Source organism: Budorcas taxicolor, chromosome 12 (genome assembly GCF_023091745.1).
Source record: "Budorcas taxicolor isolate Tak-1 chromosome 12, Takin1.1, whole genome shotgun sequence".
Taxonomy (NCBI): Eukaryota; Metazoa; Chordata; class Mammalia; order Artiodactyla; family Bovidae; genus Budorcas; species Budorcas taxicolor.
In genome coordinates, this window is record NC_068921.1 from 32,719,942 (window position 1) to 32,738,105 (window position 18,164).

Consider the following 18,164-nt stretch of genomic DNA (forward strand, 5'->3'; position numbering starts at 1 on the left):
CTCTCTTCAAATAGTATTCTTTTGATTTCCCTAGCAAGGTCATCATTAGTCACTACTTCCTCAGTTGCCTTAATGTCACTGGCACTCAGGGATGTTAAGGTGACCTGTCAGGCCCGTGTCCTCCCTGACGTCTGAGCCCAGCATCTGTCCAGGGTGGTGAGCCGCCTCGGGAAGTTCGAATGGACTTGAGAAAGTGTGGAATTCTTTTTGCTTGTTTGTTTGGAGGTAGGCATTTCAGTCACTGTAGAAAGGAAATTGGGTGTTATTTTTAGTTTCATTGGTTATCTGTCGAATATAATGATGCCCATAGAAATATGATTTGAGAAGTTTCTAAGGTTGGTTATTAATGGCGAGCCCTGCCCTTAACTCAGTTGACACTGCTCATTGTCACATGAATCCAGAGAAGCATGGGTCATACTGAGTTTCCTCAAACATGAAGGTGCTGGAATAATATGATTATAGGTTACTGTTTTTTAATCTGATAACCATGTTAAAAGTTTGTTCATTTTCTCCATATACAAATAGATTAATTGTTCACAAAAGCACTTTTTAAAATATTTCCCTGATTCAAGCTAAACCTACTTACTGTCTTAAATTCCAGATGTGTTGAGTATCTGCTGTTTGTGAGAAAGCCAAGTACAGCTCTTAGAATGAGACTGATTCAGGTCTTCTCAGAGAGTTGTTTTTTTTTTTTTTTTGGTCTGTGTTGGTGGGACACTTAAAAAATTTTGTCCTGGTAGAAAGCTCATGTACAGTAGACCTTTGGACAGCATGGGTTTATATTACGTGGGTCCACTTATACGAGGATTTTTTCAGTAGTCAATACGAGAGCCCTGCATCATCTCTGGCGGCTCACAGCCACAGGCGCAGGACCAGGTACGGAGGATCCTCACATAAAGGGACCGACTGGTTTTACGTGGGTTTTCCTCTGTGCAGAGGGTCACCTCTCCTAAGGTGGCTTGAAGCCAGAACAGCTGGCTTGTAGCAATGTGCATCATTCACGTTGCTGTTGGGGGCCAAGTTTATTCTTCTTGTGTCCCCTTCACTGTTTCAGTGCCTGTGGTCTGTTCATTCATTCATTCATTCACTCAGGAAATGCCAAATGACCTCTTTGGTTTACCATGGGGTTGAATGTTTTTTCATGTATTTTACTTAACCTTTAAAATTTTGTTTCTACAAGTTGTTGATTTCAAGTCTTTTGCTGACTTTGTCTTTTGTATAAATTCTTTTTATGTTGAAGATGTTGATGCCTTTCAGGTTTCGCCATCTTAAACTTTTTAAATGATTTCTGGTACGTAGAACTTGGTCTTATGTGGTCATATCTGCAGCTCTTCTAAAATGTAATTTTTAAATTCCATGTGTCTTAGGGAGGCTTTCCCTCGATTTTCTAATCGGTTTCTATTCTATCATTTTGAAAATGTAAAGCATAAACTTCCTGAACTTATATAAGCTCTGGAGGTGAAACTTCCTGACTGGGTGGTGGTCTGAGTGCATGTTGTTGACTGGGTGCAGATGCCTGTGTGGCCAGGTGGCCTGGCTGCCTGAGTCCCGCGGGTGGGGCCGGATGGCCTGCCTTGAGTCCTGGTCCTGCTGATTCCTGGCAGTGTCTTGACTGCTCTCTTCCGTTTCCTCGCTTGTGAAATACTGCTAATGGCGGTGTCACGGGGCTGTTAGGAAGGTGGCATGAGGCCGTGCCCTGGAAGGGCTTCCTCTCCAGGCTCAGGGTACATGATGCGAGCACAGGCCAAGTGCTTAGTGTTTCCATGACAGCGACTCATTTGAGTAGCTACGGGGACGTTCCACAGAGTTACAGATCTTTGGAAGGGCCCTTAGAGATTCTCTGGATTAAATATATTTTCCATGTTGCCCTTGTTCCCTAAACGTGACTGCACAGCAGAATCACCTGGAGGAGCTTAGAGAAGTGCAGGTTCCAGGCCTCACCTAACTCTGTCAGAGAATGTACACGGGGCTGTGTGGCCCAGTGATTTATCATGTTCAAGGCTTCCTCTGTGATTCGTATACATTTGCCCTGGCACTGCCACAAGGTTGTCCACTTCCTGCTTTAAAACTTGCCCTGTTGTAGTATTTATCAGTTCGGTTCAATCGCTTTGTGACCCCATGGAGTGCAGCACACCAGGCCTCCCTGTCCATCACCAACTCCTGGAGCTTGCTCAAACTCATGTCCATTGAGTCGTTGACGCCATCCAACCATCTCATCCTCTGTCGTCCCCTTCTCCTCCTCCCTTCAGTCTTTCCCAGCATCAGAGTCTTTTTTCAGTGAGTCAGTTCTTCGCATCAGGTGGCCAAAGTATTGGAGTTTCAGCTTCAGCATCAGTCCTTCCAATGAATATTCAGGACTGATTTCCTTTAGGATGGACTGGTTTGATCTCCTCACAGTCCAGGGGACTCTCAAGAGTCTTCTCCAACACCATAGTTCAAGAACATCGATTCCTCAGCATTCAGCTTTCTTTATAGTCCGACTCTCACATCCATAACGTGACCACTGGAAAAACCATAGCCTTGACTAGATGGACCTTTGTTGGCAAAGTAATGTCTCTGCTTTTGAATATGCTGTCTAGGTTGATCATATCTTTTCTTCCAAGGAGTAAGCGTCTTTTAATTTCATGGTTGCAGTCACCATCTGCAGTGATTTTGGAGCCCCTAAAAATAACGTCTGTCAAATGTTCCCATTGTTTTTCCATCTATTTCCCATGAAGTGATGGGACCAGATGCCATGATCTCAGTTTTCTGAATGTTGAGTTTTAAGCCATCTTTTTCACTCTCCTCTTTCACTTTCATCAAGAGCCACTTTAGATCTTCTTCATTTTCTGCCATAAGGGTGGTGTCATCTGCATATTTGAGGTGATTGATATTTCTCCCGGCAATCTTGATTCCAGCTTGTACTTCTTCCAGCCCAGCATTTCTCATGATGTACTCTGCGTATAAGTTAAATAAGTAGGGTGACAGTATACAGCCTTGACATACTCCTTTCCTGATTTGAAACCAGTCTGTTGTTCCATGTCCAGTTCTAACTGTTGCTTCCTCACCTGCATATAGATTCTTTAGGAGGCAGGTCAGGTGGTCTGGTATTCCCATCTCTTTCAGAATTTTCCACAGTTTATTTTGATCCACATAGTCAAAGGCTTTGGCATAGTCAATAAAGCAGAAATAGGTGTTTTTCTGGAACTCTCTTGCTTTTTCCATGATCCAGCGGATATTGGCAATTTGACCTCTGGTTCCTCTGCCTTTTCTAAATCCAGCTTGAACATCTGGAAGTTCACGGTTCACGTATTGCTGAAGTCTGGCTTAGAGAATTTTGAGCATTACTTTACTAGCGTGTGAGATGAGGGCAATTGTGTGGTAGTTTGAGCATTCTTTGGCATTGCCTTTCTTTGGGATTGGAATGGAAACTGACCTTTTCCAGTCCTGCGGTCACTGCTGAGTTTTCCAAATCTGCGGTCACTGCTGAGTTTTCCATATTGAGTGCAGCACTTTCACAGCATCATCTTTTAGGATTTGAAATAGCTCAACTGGAATTCCGTCACGTCCACTAGTTTTGTTCATAGTGATGCTTCCTAAGACCCACTTGACTTCACACTCCAGGATGTCTGGCTGTAGGTGAGTGATCATACCATTGTGATTATCTGGGTCGTGAAGATCTTTTTTGTATAGTTCTTCTATGTATTCTTGCCAGCTCTTAATGTCTTCTGCTTCTGTTAGGCCCCTACCATTTCTGTCCTTTATTGAGCCCATCTTTGCATAAAATGTTCCCTTGGTATCTCTTAATTTTCTTGAAGAGGTCTCTAGTCTTTCCCATTCTATTATTTTCCTCTGTTTCTTTGCATTGATCACTGAGGAAGGGTTTGTTATCTCTCCTTTCTATTCTTTGGAACTCTGCATTCAAATGGGTACGTCTTTCCTTTTCTCCTTTGCCTTCACTTCTCTTCTTTTCACAGCTATTTTTAAGACCTCCTCAGACAACCATTTTGCCTTTTTGTTTTATTTATGGGACAATAGATTAAGTGAACTGATAAAAAGCAGTTGTTTCTTACTACCTCAATACATTATGTATGAGGATAGGTTTTCTCTTTTTTGATCAATTAGTATTTTTTAGAAGACTTTTCTTCATCATAACTTTATTTTCCTCAAATTTGAGTCATAATTTGTATATGTGAAAGATATATGTTTCTTGTTCATTACTAACAGTCCCAAACATTTTATGTAATTCTGATAGAATACTAGATATTCTTTTTTTAATTTAGCTTTTTTTAATGAAGTTACTCATTCTGAAATAATTCTCTGTGCATTCTTATTTTTAGAGCTCTTTGACAACTACATGCAGCAAGATGCCCACGAATTCCTAAATTACCTACTAAATACCATTGCTGATATTTTACAAGAAGAGAGAAAGCAGGAGAAACAAAATGGTCGTCTGCCTAATGGTAACATTGACAGTGAAAATAACAGCACACCAGACCCAACATGGGTTCATGAGATCTTCCAGGGAACACTGACTAATGAAACCAGGTGTCTTACGTGTGAAACCGTAAGTGTCTCATAAAATGTCATATAGAACGCATCTAACCCATTGTGTTAAAAGCTCTTTGAGGATGAGTATGAGAGTGAGCTTGAGAGTTGTGGTGCCTGTGACTGATGAGCCTCTCGGCTGTCTGCTTGTTGACCGAACCCTGAGCTGGCAGAGAAACACTCGCTGTGGCGTGAACTGTTTCGAGACTTCATGTTGAACATGAGGGCTGTGTTGTGACTGCAGTGTTGTACAGAGTAGTCTCGCTGCTCTGGCGACCCTCTGTGGCCCGTGTATTTGTGCCTCCCCTCCCCTAACCCCTAGCGGCCACTGGTCATTTTACTGCCTCCAGAGCTTGCCCTCTCCGGATGCCACATGGTTGGAGTCGTAGAGCATGGGGCCTTTTCAGATTGACTTCTTTCACTCGGCAGTGGGTATTTAAGGTTCCCACCTGCCTTGTCACAGCTTGATAGCTCATTTCTTTTTATTGCTGAATTACATTTTATTGTCTGGATGTACCAGAGTTTATTCATTTACCTACTGAAGGACACCTCAGTTGCTTGTTTTGGTAATTATGAATAAAGTTGCTCTGAACACTCATGTGCAGGATTTTGTGTGGATATGTTTTCAGTGCCTCAGTTAGTGGCCAGGGGCGCAGTTGCTAGATCGTGTGGTAGGAAAAGTACGTTTAGTTTTGGAAGGAACTACATTCACATTCCCACCAGGAATGAGGGCGAGTTCCTGCTGCTCCACGTCCTGGTCACCACTTGCTGATGTTGGTGTTTTGGATTTTGGCTGTTTTAATAGGTGTGTGGTATTGTATTTAAATCAAATGCATTTACTTTGCATTTCTCTGATGGCATATAATGTGGAATATCTTTTCGTGCATCCGTTTGCCGTCTTTATATATCTTCCTTGGTGAGGTATCAGTACTAGTCTTTGGCCCATTTTTCACATGAGGTTGTTCGTTTTCTAGGTGTTGAGTTTCAGGAGTACTCTGTACATTTTAGATACCAGGCCTTTGTCAGAGGTGTCACTTGCAAGGATTTCTCCCAGCCTGTGGCTCATCTTCACATGCTCCCAACCATGCCTTTGGCAGATCAGAAGTTTTTAATGTTTTAATTTTAAATTTTAATAAAGTCCAGTTTAAAGGACAGAAATGGTATGGACCTAACAGAAGCAGAAGATATTAAGAAGAGGTGGCAAGAATACATGGAAAAACTGTGCAAAAAAGATCTTCACGACCCATATAATCATGATGATGTGATCACTAATCTAGAGCCAGACATCGTGGAATGTGAAGTCAGGTGGGCCTTAGAAAGCATCACTACGAACAAAGCTAGTAGAGGTGATGGAATTCCAGTGGAGCTGTTTCAAATCCTAAAAGATGATGCTGTGAAAGTGCTGCACTCAATATGCCAGCAGATTTGGAAAACTCAGCAGTGGCCACAGGACTGGAAAAGGTCAGTTTTCATTCCAATCCCGAAGAAAGGCAATGCCAAAGAATGCTCAAACTACCGCACAATTGCACTCATCTCACATGCTAGTAAAGTAATGCTCAAAATTCTCCAAGCCAGACTTCAGCAATACGTGAACCGTGAACTCCCTAATGTTCAAGCTGGATTTAGAAAAGGCAGAGGAACCAGAGATCAAATTGCCAACATCTGCTGGATCATGGAAAAAGCAAGAGAGTTCCAGAAAAACACCTATTTCTGCTTTATTGACTATGCCAAAGCCTTTGACTATGTGGATCAAAATAAACTGTGGAAAATTCTGAAAGAGATGGGAATACCAGACCACCTAACCTGCCTCTTGAGAAATCTGTATGCAGGTGAGGAAGCAACAGTTAGAACTGGACATGGAACAACAGACTGGTTCCAAATAGGAAAAGGAGTACGTCAAGGCTGTATATTGTCACCCTGCTTATTTAACTTATATGCAGAGCACATCATGAGAAACGCTGGACTGGAAGAAACACAAGCTGGAATCAAGATTGCCAGGAGAAATATCAATCACCTCAGATATGCAGATGACACCACGCTTATGGCAGAAAGTGAAGAGGAATTAAAAAGCCTCTTGATGAAAGTGAAAGAGGAGAGTGAAAAAGTTGGCTTAAAGCTCAACATTCAGAAAACGAAGATCATGGCATCTGGTCCCATCACTTCATGGGAAATAGATAGGGAAACAGTGGAAACAGTGTCAGACTTTATATTTGGGGGCTCCAAAATCACTGCAGATGGTGATTGCAGCCATGAAATTAAAAGATGCTTACTCCTCGGAAGAAAAGTTATGACCAACCTAGAGAGCATATTCAAAAGCGGAGACATTACTTTGCCGACTAAGGTCTGTCTGGTCAAGGCTATGGTTTTTCCAGTGGTCATGTATGGATGTGAGAGTTGGACTGTGAAGAAGGCTGAGTGCCAAAGAATTGATGCTTTTGAACTGTGGTGTTGGAGAAGACTCTTGAGAGTCCCTTGGACTGCAAGGAGATCCAATCAGTCCATTCTGAAGGAGATCAGCCCTGGGATTTCTTTGGAAGGAATGATGCTAAAGCTGAAGCTCCAGTACTTTGGCCACCTCATGCGAAGAGTTGACTCATCGGAAAAGACTCTGATGCTGGGAGGGATTGGGGGCAGAAGCAGAAGGGGACAACCAAGGATGAAATGGCTGGGTGGCATCATGGACTCGATGGACGTGAGTCTGAGTGAACTCCGGGAGATGGTGGTGGACAGGGAGGGTTGGCGTGCTGTGATTCATGGGGTCGCAAAGAGTTGGACACGACTGAGCGACTGAACTGAACTGAACTTTTTGGTTTTTTTTCCTTCATGGAAATGCTTTTGATATTCTTTAAATGCTTTTTGTGTTGTATCAAAAAAGTCATCACAGACCACCTGTGCATGTAGAGTCACATGGTGGTGGAGGGGTCCCAGGGACCAAGTCTAACGTCCCTCCTGTTGCATCCCGTCAAGGGAGGCAGCCAGCATGAGTGATGTGTCTTACTCTAGCTCACTGAATAAGTAGTAACTTTAGATCATTATAGACAATTTATTCATAAATCAAACAACATGGTTAAATTTGGAGGATAAATGAAAGAAGGTCATAAGTGAGGGCTCAGTTTGGCCTGTTGGACTAATATTTTTTCTTAAATGGTAGTTTTTTCTTAAATAATTAAACGGTATAGAGATCATGTCCTTTACCAGCCATTCTCATTCAGCCTTGTCCTATGTTCTTTTAAGAATTACTGTGTATGGCATAGTTTGTTTTATGCTTTACACCATGGACATGGGAGCCTGGCAGGCTACAGCCCATGTAGTTGAAAGAGTGGGCCACGACTGAGTGACTAAACCACCCCCAATACCAGGATTCGGGGAAGTGATGGGATTTCACATCACACCAGCCTTTGCCAGTAAGGAGAGCAGCTGTAGGTGCAATTTGGTATTTTCTTCTAAATGTAATGAAGGGTATTGATTCAGCTTCCTTTTGTAAACTTGTATGACTCAAGTAGTTTCTTTTCAACTTGGGGGAAAAGGTTCTTTATATATTTAATAATACTGATAATAACCCGCATTTAATTCTTTCATTTTGGAGCAGTAATTTACAGATATCTAAAGAAATCAAAGGTAATTAATTCTGTTATTTTTACAGATAAGCAGCAAAGATGAAGATTTTTTAGACCTTTCTGTTGACGTGGAACAAAACACATCAATTACTCACTGCTTAAGGTAAGCGTGGAATTATTTATTTTGACAGCTAATGATCATCTTTGGTTTTTAGAATATCTTTAAATGAATACATCATTTTCTGGTATAGGCAAAACTAATTTATTTTGAATTTTACACAGGGGTTTTAGCAACACAGAAACTCTATGCAGTGAATACAAATATTACTGTGAAGAATGTCGCAGCAAACAGGAAGCACACAAACGGTAATTTAGTGTTTTCTGTAATTCATAGTGATTCTTTGGCCATGGATGTTCTAACCAATAGTGATCTCTGGCAGTTTGCATTGAGTAATCATCCTTCATTTTATCACCAACCGTTAAGACTCATTAGGTAATTACTAGACAAACACATTAGGTAGTTACCAGGCAAACAGTGCTCAACTCCGGGCTGCCTTGACTGTCCCCACTTGGTGAGTGTTTAATCGCCATAAACCAATACAGTGAGAGGATTCTGCTTTGAAGCTTTCCTCGTTGTGTAAGCTTTCTCCTGGTGAGGAAAGAAGAGGGGAAAGGTGCTTTCCTCACGCCCACTCCAGTCTCCACTGTTCCTCCATAGGATTCACGCCTTCTCTCAGTGTGTCACCATGAGAATCGTACTCTGGTATCAGAAAATGGACTCATCATCACCCTGATTATTTTACTTTTTGTTTTGAGGCAGCCTCAAAGTCTTGTGAACAGTATACCAAGAATGCTTTTTCACCCTTAACCATTTGAGAGTGGGTCCCTGCTGTGATGTCCCACAGTTCTGAGGCTTCAGTAGTGGTATCCTGCCAGCAAGGACGTTTCCCCTGTACCATGTCCGGCCACGTCAGGAGAGCAGCACTGAGATGTTACTGTTGTTGTAGACCTTACTTTAGCATCACCAGATGTCCCAGTAATGTCCTTTATAGGAAAAAAGGGTCCAGTCCAGAGGCACACGTTGCATTTACCATTCGTGTCTCTGTCATCTTTTTACACTGGGAGCAGTTCCTTATCAGTCTTTGCTTGACTTTCACTCTCTTGACACTTAAAAATTACAGGTTAGGTATTTTACAGAATGTCCTCCTTTGAGTCCATCTCATGTTTTCATGTGATGAGGTTTAGATTTTGTATTCTGGGCGGGAATCACACAGAGGTGAGGCTGTGTTCTTTTTAAATGGTACACGATTTTGATACGTGTCATGTGTTGGGGCCCCCACGACCACTCCTGGATTTGATGGTTCCCTAGAAGGACTCATAGGATTCAGCGTCTATAGTCCTGCTCACAGCTAAGGTTTGTCACAGGGAACAGTGACAGGTCCGATCAGCAAAGGGGAAGCCAAGCCAGCTTCCAAGTGTCCTGTCCCCGTGGAGTCACATGGACACACTTGTTTCTCCAGCATCGAATGTGACAGCATTGTCTCCCAGAGAAGCTCATCACAGACTCGGTGTGGTGCCCGAGATTTACTGGGGGCAGGCCACCTAGGCACTCCCTGCCTGCGTGTGCATACACGCTCAGTCATGCAGTGTCCGACTCTTTACAGTCCTGTGGACCACAGTCCTCCACACTCCTCTGTCCATGGGGATTCTCCAGGCAAGAATATTGGAGTGGGTTGCTATTCCTCCTCCATGGGATCTTCTTGACCCAGGGATCAAACCTGAGTCTCTACGTCTAATGCATTGCAGGGGGATTCTTCACCCGCCAAGCCATCAGGCGTGTACCAAAACTCCAGGCTCCTGGAAGGGAAGCAGGTGTTCAGCATAAGCCATATGATCTGCACAACAAGTTCAGGCACATCGAGACCCTCTTACCAGCTAGGGAACAGCAGGAGTACCCCCAGATCAAGTTCCCAGATGCCAGCTGAGGGTCAGCCCCACAGCCAGCCTTTCCCAGGATGGTCTGGGGTCTGTTCTGTATGTCCTGTGACTGCTACCGTTCTGTCTGGTCACTTGACTGAGGTGCTGTCTCCCAGCGTTAAGCTGTGCTTTTCCCCTAGTTGTAACTTATATGCATTTTGTGTGGAGGTATTTTGAGACTATAAATATCCCTGTTTCTCAGTCTCAGTGAGGGCTCAAGGATATTGTATTTGAGGTTATATATTTAATTTCTAGAAATGGAATTATTGAGGAAAAGGACATAAAGACTGTTGGTTCCTGTGGCTGGCTGGTTTTCCAGGAAAGATTGGGTTTTTACATTTATTTTCATTAGTGTTTTGCACTGGCCAGGTTAGTAAATATTTCTGGGATAATCTGCTCCTCCACACTTAAGATCTGTAGAATGCAGGTTTCGAATAAGGCTATAAAAAATTTTTTTTTCACTTTATTAGTGAAAAGTGGCTTAGTAAATATTTTTTTTAACATGAAAAGTGTTTTGCTTCACTGAACACATACAGAATTCAGTCCTGCACTGTTTGTCAAGTACCTGCTGTGTGCCAGGCATATTACTGGGTGGTGAAGAAATACAATGAAAGAGATGGTTTCTGTCTGCCCAGAGTCCAGACCCTAGACAGAGAGAGAGACCACAACCATCTCTGTATTTTGTAGTGTAGCAAACTGTACCGAGACAGGGTGAGTCTGTAAAGTGCTGGTGGAGGACCAAGGAGAACAGCTGTTTCTGTCGGAAGGGAAAGCGTTGGCGGTGAATTTTGTTAGGAAGAGGCTGCCATGCGGTGACATGGGGGAGTGGAGATGGTGTGGAGGGGGTCTTCAGGATTGTTGAGGATGAGGAGGCCTGGACTTCACAGGTAGAAACCTCATTCCTGTGTTTCCAGGTTATTTTATTGCCTTTGTGGGATCTGCGCAGTCAGAGCTGTTAGTAAGGAGCTGTATCCTGTCTGAAACGCCCTGAGTGGCTGGTCTTCATTGCTCTTCTCTCTCTCTCCTGTTCCCAGTCTGTTCCTGACTTATATAGATGAGTAGAACGAATGGATTTCAGTCTCTGCTCACAGCAGCTCTTAGGAACCGGATTTTCCTCTACCAGACACAGGTGTCGCCTGCAGTCTGCCTTGCCATGAGGGACCTCTATTTCAGGAGTACAGAGTTCTTAAAGGGCTACACCTCTGTCTGGGAGCCACACGGAGTTCCACGTCACATTATGTGGTTTGGAGATGATGAGGGACAGGGGGCCGTCTTAAGACCGTTAGAATGTTGCCCTGCTGATGTAGGAGTCACAGGAGATCGCTGTTCACCCCAGACCATCACAGCATTATGAGTCAGTTCTACCCCAGCACACAATAAAAGCTTAAAAGAGGCATAGGTAGAGAGAATGCGGAAGTGGGCGGTGCTGGGCTGATGAAACTGACTGTCAGCGGTTATTGAGTCCTGCAGTTTGATAGTTCTTTCAAGGACATGGTGAATGTCTGTTACGAGATTCTGTCTTCATGTTTATCCTGACAGGATGAAAGTGAAAAAGCTGCCCATGATTCTAGCTCTGCATCTGAAAAGATTTAAGTATATGGATCAGCTTCATCGATACACAAAACTTTCTTACCGGGTGGTTTTCCCTTTAGAACTTCGTCTGTTTAACACTTCAGGCGACGCGACCAATCCTGACAGAATGTACGACCTCGTGGCCGTCGTGGTGCACTGTGGAAGGTAACGGGCGTGGGCCGTGCAGGCGGGAGGCTTGGGGGCGGGCAGTGCGCACAGGACACCCCAGGGCTGCTCAGAGGTGGGCCTGCCAGAGATCCCGTACCCCCAGTGCTCTAGGACCGAGATGAGTTTATTTCAGAATGAGTATTTCAGATCCATTTTACCATCTCCCCCTTAAAGCTTTTATCTGTTAAAATAGTGTGTTATTGCTTGGATCTGATATCTGTTCTTATCTACATAGGAGCTTCTCTCGTAGCTCAGTTGGTAAAGAATCTGCCTGCAGTGCAGGAGTCTCGGGTTCAATTCCTGGGTTGGGAAGATCCCGTGGGGAAGGGGATGGCAACCCACTCCAGTATTCTTGCCTGGAAAATCCCATGGACAGAGGAGCCTGGTGGGCTACAGTCCATGGGGTTGCAAAGAGTCAGACACAACTTAGTGGCTAAACCACCACCACCAACCACCATCTAAATATTACTCTGAGAAGTTTTAAGTCCTGTTAGTTTTCTTTTTTGTTTTTCTTGGTTGTTGGTTAAAAAAAAGAAAAAAGATGCTGCTTAAAGAGATTTTATAAAATAAATTCTTTATTTTTACAAAATAAAGCTGAGACTAGTTGGATATGTTCATCATATTAATAATAATGAAAAATACTTTTAGAAGGCTTTGGAGATAACCTTCAAAGATAAGTTTTCTGATTTTACAAGGCTGTGTGTATGTTTCCTATTGCTAATTTAGTATACTATCTCATCTATAGACCTTAATTTATAAAATAGCTCAAAAAGTTTCTCAGACCACAAGAGCATTGCAGAATCAACATTTATGTTTAAAACATACAGTCTTCATTGACTGTTTACAATTTCCTGTATTAATTTGATTATATATATAAATATATATACACACACACACACACACACACACACACACACACACACAAACATACATACTTTGGCTGTACTGTACAGCTTGTGGGATCTTAGTTCCCTCACCAGGGATTGAACCAGGGCCTAGCCAGTAGAAGTGCAAGTCCTAACCACTGGACCACCAAGAAATTCCTTTCTTGTAATAATTTTAAAACAGGACACTCCTCCATTTCCCCTGGTGTTTGGAAACTTGTACCGACAGTGTATTGTATCCCAGAGAACGAGAACGTTAGCTGTCCCTCCCTCCCACCTTCCTGCTCAGAACATGGTCAAGATAGCTGGGAGGGGGGTCCACGTCTGTCACGGTCCTTAACCTCCAGGGTCTGCGTCAGCCCCTTTCCTGTCATTTATCCTCAGCAGTAATCTCGCTTTTCCATTTTTGGAGCATTCTGTTTCTAAAGTAAGTAAGGACATCTGAACCAGAGGAAAACAGTATCAGATAACTTACAGAACCCTACTGTAATGATCAGACTGGAGGTTTATGTTAGCATTAAGGTTTTTTTTTTTTAAGTTTAAGATGTTTTCTTCTGCAGGGAAAAAGTACTCTCGTCATATCTTTCTGTCAACAAGATACTCATTTTAACTACGGGATCAAAGATCTGAAGAAACTGGGAGGCAGCTTATTCTCACATCTGAGGTTGCTGCTTTTAAAATAGTATTCAGAGCCATAAAGCATAATTTGTGTTGAAAATTTTTTCAAGGCCTATAATATAATAATTGTGGTAGAATTGTAATTTAATTAAAAATGATATAGGCATTTCTAGTGAATCATACTTAAGTAACTGGGAGCAGTTAAAAAAAAATTTGATATGTTCTTTAAAAAGAATTTCTTTTAGGGAATTTGCTGGTGATCCAGTGGTTGGGACTCTATGCTTCCACTGCAGGGGACATGAATTCAGTCTCTGGTTGGGGAATGAAGATCCCACAAGCCACGCAGCATGGCCCCCCCAAAAAACAAACCCCACCTTTATTTTTACATTTTTCTAGATTTCTGTATCCCAGATTTATTTAAAATGAAATGCAGAGGCAATTATAATAATTACATGTTGCTAAGAATTAAATACTTAAAACTAGCACTAAATACTAAAAATAAGTTATTTGTTTAGAGAAGTTTATGAAGTTGGAGCTTGACTGCAGATCCAAGATTTCAGTATCTTTTTCAAGCATCATGTGGAATTTTTCCTCAAGAAAAACTATTGCCAAGGGTTACGATTCAGAAATAATTCTATGTACGTTGTTCGATAGTTATAATTCAGTGTGTTCTGGCCTCTCCTGCCCCACAAAAATGCTAGAAATTTTATTTAAGTCTCTTGCAGAATCAAATTTGAACATTACTTCAAAAATAATAATTTTAAAAGGCAACAAAGAATTTTAATAGTATAGCTTTATATAAATAGAATACTGGTTATATCTCTCAAAGTAGAGTACAAATTATTTTAAAATCAAATGACAGTTCAGATCAACGTAGCTTGATCTCTTGGAGGGAAAGAATAGGTAAGGAACATTTTTATCTGTTTCAGTTTTTCTCCTTTCAGAACAAGGAATTTAGAACATGGAAGCGTAATACTAATAAACTGTATAAAGCTAACTTTTATTTCTCTCTGTTTTAGTGGTCCCAATCGAGGCCATTACATTGCAATAGTTAAGAGTCATGATTTTTGGTTGTTGTTTGATGACGACATTGTAGAAGTAAGTAGTTTCCTGATTTCTTGTTTTCCTTCAAAGTTGTGTGTGCATCTTGCTCGTGACCTTTTCCTTCCAGCTTCTCATTGTGTAGGACAGGTCTTCAGGTTGTAATCGAATCCCTACTTCTCTCCCTAATGCCCAGTTCAGTGCTGCTGGAACAGTCGGCTATCCTTGAAAATGTCTAGAATAAAACAAGTGAGATCTTTCAACCACAGAGCAAGTTAAGAAAAGAAAAAGAACTTACACTGTTAAGAAAATAACTTACTGAGCTATAAGACACAGTTAAGTGTGCAGATTTTAAGCAACAGTTTAAATTGTTACATGTGAACACAGACACATGAGTGCACACACATAACTGCCGTCTAGATCAAGAAATAGTGTATTTCAGCACGCCAGCAAGCTCTCTCATTCCTTTTCCCCTTCAGTACCTACGGCTTTCCCCTCCCCTCCCCCATCCCCTGGAACCCACTATTTCTAATCTGATTGCCTTACTGGGGTTAATTTTGTCTCTGTTTGAATACAAGTGGACTCATCCAGTATGACTTCTTTGGTGCCTATTTTCACTCATTCGCGTTTATGCAGTTCATGTTACTTGCAGTAGTAGTTCTTTTTTTTCTATCTAATTTTTCATTGTACAAATATACCATGTGAGAAACTTGGCTTTTTGTCCATTAATGATTATTAAAGTAAAACTGCCTTGGTTACCCTCGTACAAGTCTTTCACTGATGATATGCACTTGTTTTTTTTTTTTCTTGAGTATATGTTAGATTGGACCTTATGAAATTGCCAAGTTCATAGATCCCAGATGGTTGACAATCAGTTGTTTCTTATAGTTCATCCTGTACCTAGGAATAGAATTGCTGGGTCACAGGGTATGTTCAGGCTTAGAAGATGATGAAAGTATTTAGTCTGTGTCTGGTGCCGTTTTGCAGTCCCAGCTGTGAAGGAGGGTTTCATTTGTCGCACATTCTCACCAATACTGGGCATCATCCAAGCCATTCTGATTGTGCAGAGCTGTTTTACAAATGAGAAAATGAAAGACATTATCCTAAGAAAGGCTGAAGCTTTTACTGGATTCCAGGAGTCCGAAGAGCTCATTTTTCTACTGACGTTTGTTTTTTTCCCTCACAGAAAATAGATGCACAAGCTATTGAAGAATTCTACGGGTTAACATCAGATATCTCGAAGAACTCTGAGTCTGGCTACATCCTTTTCTATCAGTCCCGGGACTGAGGGAGCTGCGATGAAGAGAGACTTTCTGCCTCATTTCTTCTCTGGTTATTTGGGAAAAGATCAAGCACCGATTTTTTCCAAGAAAAGAGAACTGCGGGGAGCTCAGGGGGGCAGCAGCGCACTTTGCACACAATAAAGCAAAGGCTGTGGGTTAACACGCTCTTCCTATCCTGGTAGTTGATTGATTCGCTCAGGTATCATGCTGTCTGTGCAGCTCTGCACAAGGCAGTGGAATCAGAGATACCAGCTCCTCTTGTGGAAACAGCCTTCCAGTAACCGACATGCATTTTCTCTTCCTTCATTGCACCAGTAGTGATTGAGCTCCTTGGGGGTGCAGCAGAGAGAACGGGAGTCTGTGCGAGGTTATACTGACGATGGCAGGAGGTGATGCTGAACACGCCGCACACGCGCGCGCCTGGGTTGGACACACAGAGAGAGAACACTGGGTGGTCTTTTCGAGCGTAAACCAGAAATGCTTTTTGGGCCCAACACTTGCAGTCGCCTTCCTGATGTAAAGAGACTTAATAGATACTAGAATCCAGTGTCAGGAAGGCAAATAACGTTTGCTTCTCTGAAGAAGCTTATAATCATATACAGTATATGTATATCTAGGGAACAATTGGTCAAAAGTGGCTTTTTGTTTCCCCAAGGGGAAAGACTGGCTTTGTAATTATAATTTTTTTCCTTATTTATTTTACTTAAAACTGGTAGAGTCTAAGTATTGTATGAAGTGCCCATGATTCTGTCGGTAAATCTGAGAATATTTTTATTAGTTTTTGTCAGTTTAATGAATCCTTTTGTTCGTTTCTATTTTTAAGGTGAATTTTTAAACTATTTTAAATCATAAGTTACCCTAAGAAAAATTGCAGTGAGAGAAGGTAAATTATTCTTTTTCCAGGAGGAACTGATATCTCTGGCTCTAAATATTTGTTCCTAGTTGTAAGTTTTATTCAGCTTTAATTTCAGTAAAATTTAAAAAAATAATCAAAGAATTCCCTGTTGTTGTGGAATGATGGAGGAAATCCTGGTGGTAGTGGTGTGCTGGTCCTGAGGGTTCTTCAGGGCTCTGTTTCAGGCTGAGGCCACGTTTGGAAAACTCATGGCACGGCAGTTATCTTATTTTCAGAAGTTGTTTATTCTGGAAAGAAGTGACCCTCCCAACCCCAGCCTTCCTGGGGAGCTGACAGACCCTGGGAAGAGTGCATTAATGAAGTCAACCAGGAGTACTTTGAAAGCAAGTCCTTTTTTCCCCCCTTCCACCTTTACAGATCTTACTGGAGGAGTGTTTAGAAATTTAACTTTGTGTTTGTAAAGACTTCATTCTGTTGGGAGTTTCAAGAAGTGACATACGTGATGTAAGATGTATGTAAACCATTGCAGTTGAGACTTTCCTATACATCAGTAAGTTGTCTGACAGTGGCCGAATGTAACTTGCAGAAAATAATTGAATATATATTCAAGATAATAGCAATCAGGTCTTAGATGTTCTTTATTCCAGTCTTTTTAAGGCAGTAATCTTTTTTTTTTAATTGCTGTAATTTTCTAAACTTATTTTACTAATACTGTTGAATCTGAAGAAAAAAAAAAGCAACAAAGAAGAATGTTTTTGTCTGCTGCTATTATTAACATTTATTATCTGTATCTTTTAGCTCAGGAAATGACTTCACCTATTCGTTCCACGAATAGATTTTTAACAGGGTCACTTAGCTAATTGGGCTGTTGAAACAAATGTGCCGGCAGAAAATGATGATGTCTTCTGACAGATTGCTTTTGGAGATAACAGTTTCTAAAGCCTTACCCCTGGCTGGGATGGTTTCGTACAAATTACATGGCCTGCCCAATCTACCAGGGTGGCTCAGAGAATCACAACCAAGAATGTGGGCAAGGTCAGAGCTCTGGAGGTGCATACATTTTTTTTTTGCTTTGAGGGCTTCAGCCAAATCGTCTTGCAATTTAAAGCTGAATGTCTGCAGCTTTTAGTCCAGAGACGAGGAGTAACGTGAAGCTGAACCAGCTTTGACTTGCATTGGGCCGAGGCATGTAGAAGATAGATAGATGAAGTCATTTGCATAAAGGTACAGCGTTGGGATACTGTGTTGTGTTTGTAAACTTTATATTTTGCATTTAAAAAAAAAGTACAGTAAAGTAAAAGCCAAGGTTAAATTTTCTATGAAAGCAAGTTCTCACATTTTTCTTGAGTTCCACGGTAGTCGCACACTGTCCCATCTACACCCTGTTGAATAGGACGACCTGTCGGGGCAGGACAATAGCATGATGGTTCTCCATTTACTTTGTCCTCCTAAGTGCACCTGCATCTGCGTGTAATGTCTCGAAGCTTCTCAGAAATGCAGTATGCTTTAAAAACACGGAGGGTTTAGGGCTAGGGGGAGAAATGGCAGACAGAGGAAGGAAAGTGGCGCGTCCAGAAAGCGACCTGAGGTGGTGTGTTGGCTGGCCGACCGAAAGGGCGGGTTTCAGTTGTACACGGTGGTGATTACTGTCTGTGTACATGTTTGTTGGGATGACTGTCCC

At 41.9% G+C, this 18,164-nt stretch overlaps 1 protein-coding gene across 1 annotated transcript in view; it reads left to right on the top strand.

Annotated features, from left to right (window-relative positions):
- Positions 1–17,102, top strand: part of USP12 (ubiquitin specific peptidase 12) — a 56,778-nt gene extending 39,676 nt beyond the window's left edge. Inside the window, exons 4-9 of the mRNA XM_052649931.1 lie at positions 4,320–4,546; positions 8,171–8,247; positions 8,367–8,450; positions 11,601–11,798; positions 14,323–14,401; positions 15,531–17,102. Coding sequence (XP_052505891.1) covers positions 4,320–4,546; positions 8,171–8,247; positions 8,367–8,450; positions 11,601–11,798; positions 14,323–14,401; positions 15,531–15,632 — 767 coding nt within the window. The 3' untranslated portion in view covers positions 15,633–17,102. The remainder of the gene's footprint in view (positions 1–4,319; positions 4,547–8,170; positions 8,248–8,366; positions 8,451–11,600; positions 11,799–14,322; positions 14,402–15,530) is intronic.
- The last annotated feature ends 1,062 nt before the right edge of the window (positions 17,103–18,164 follow it).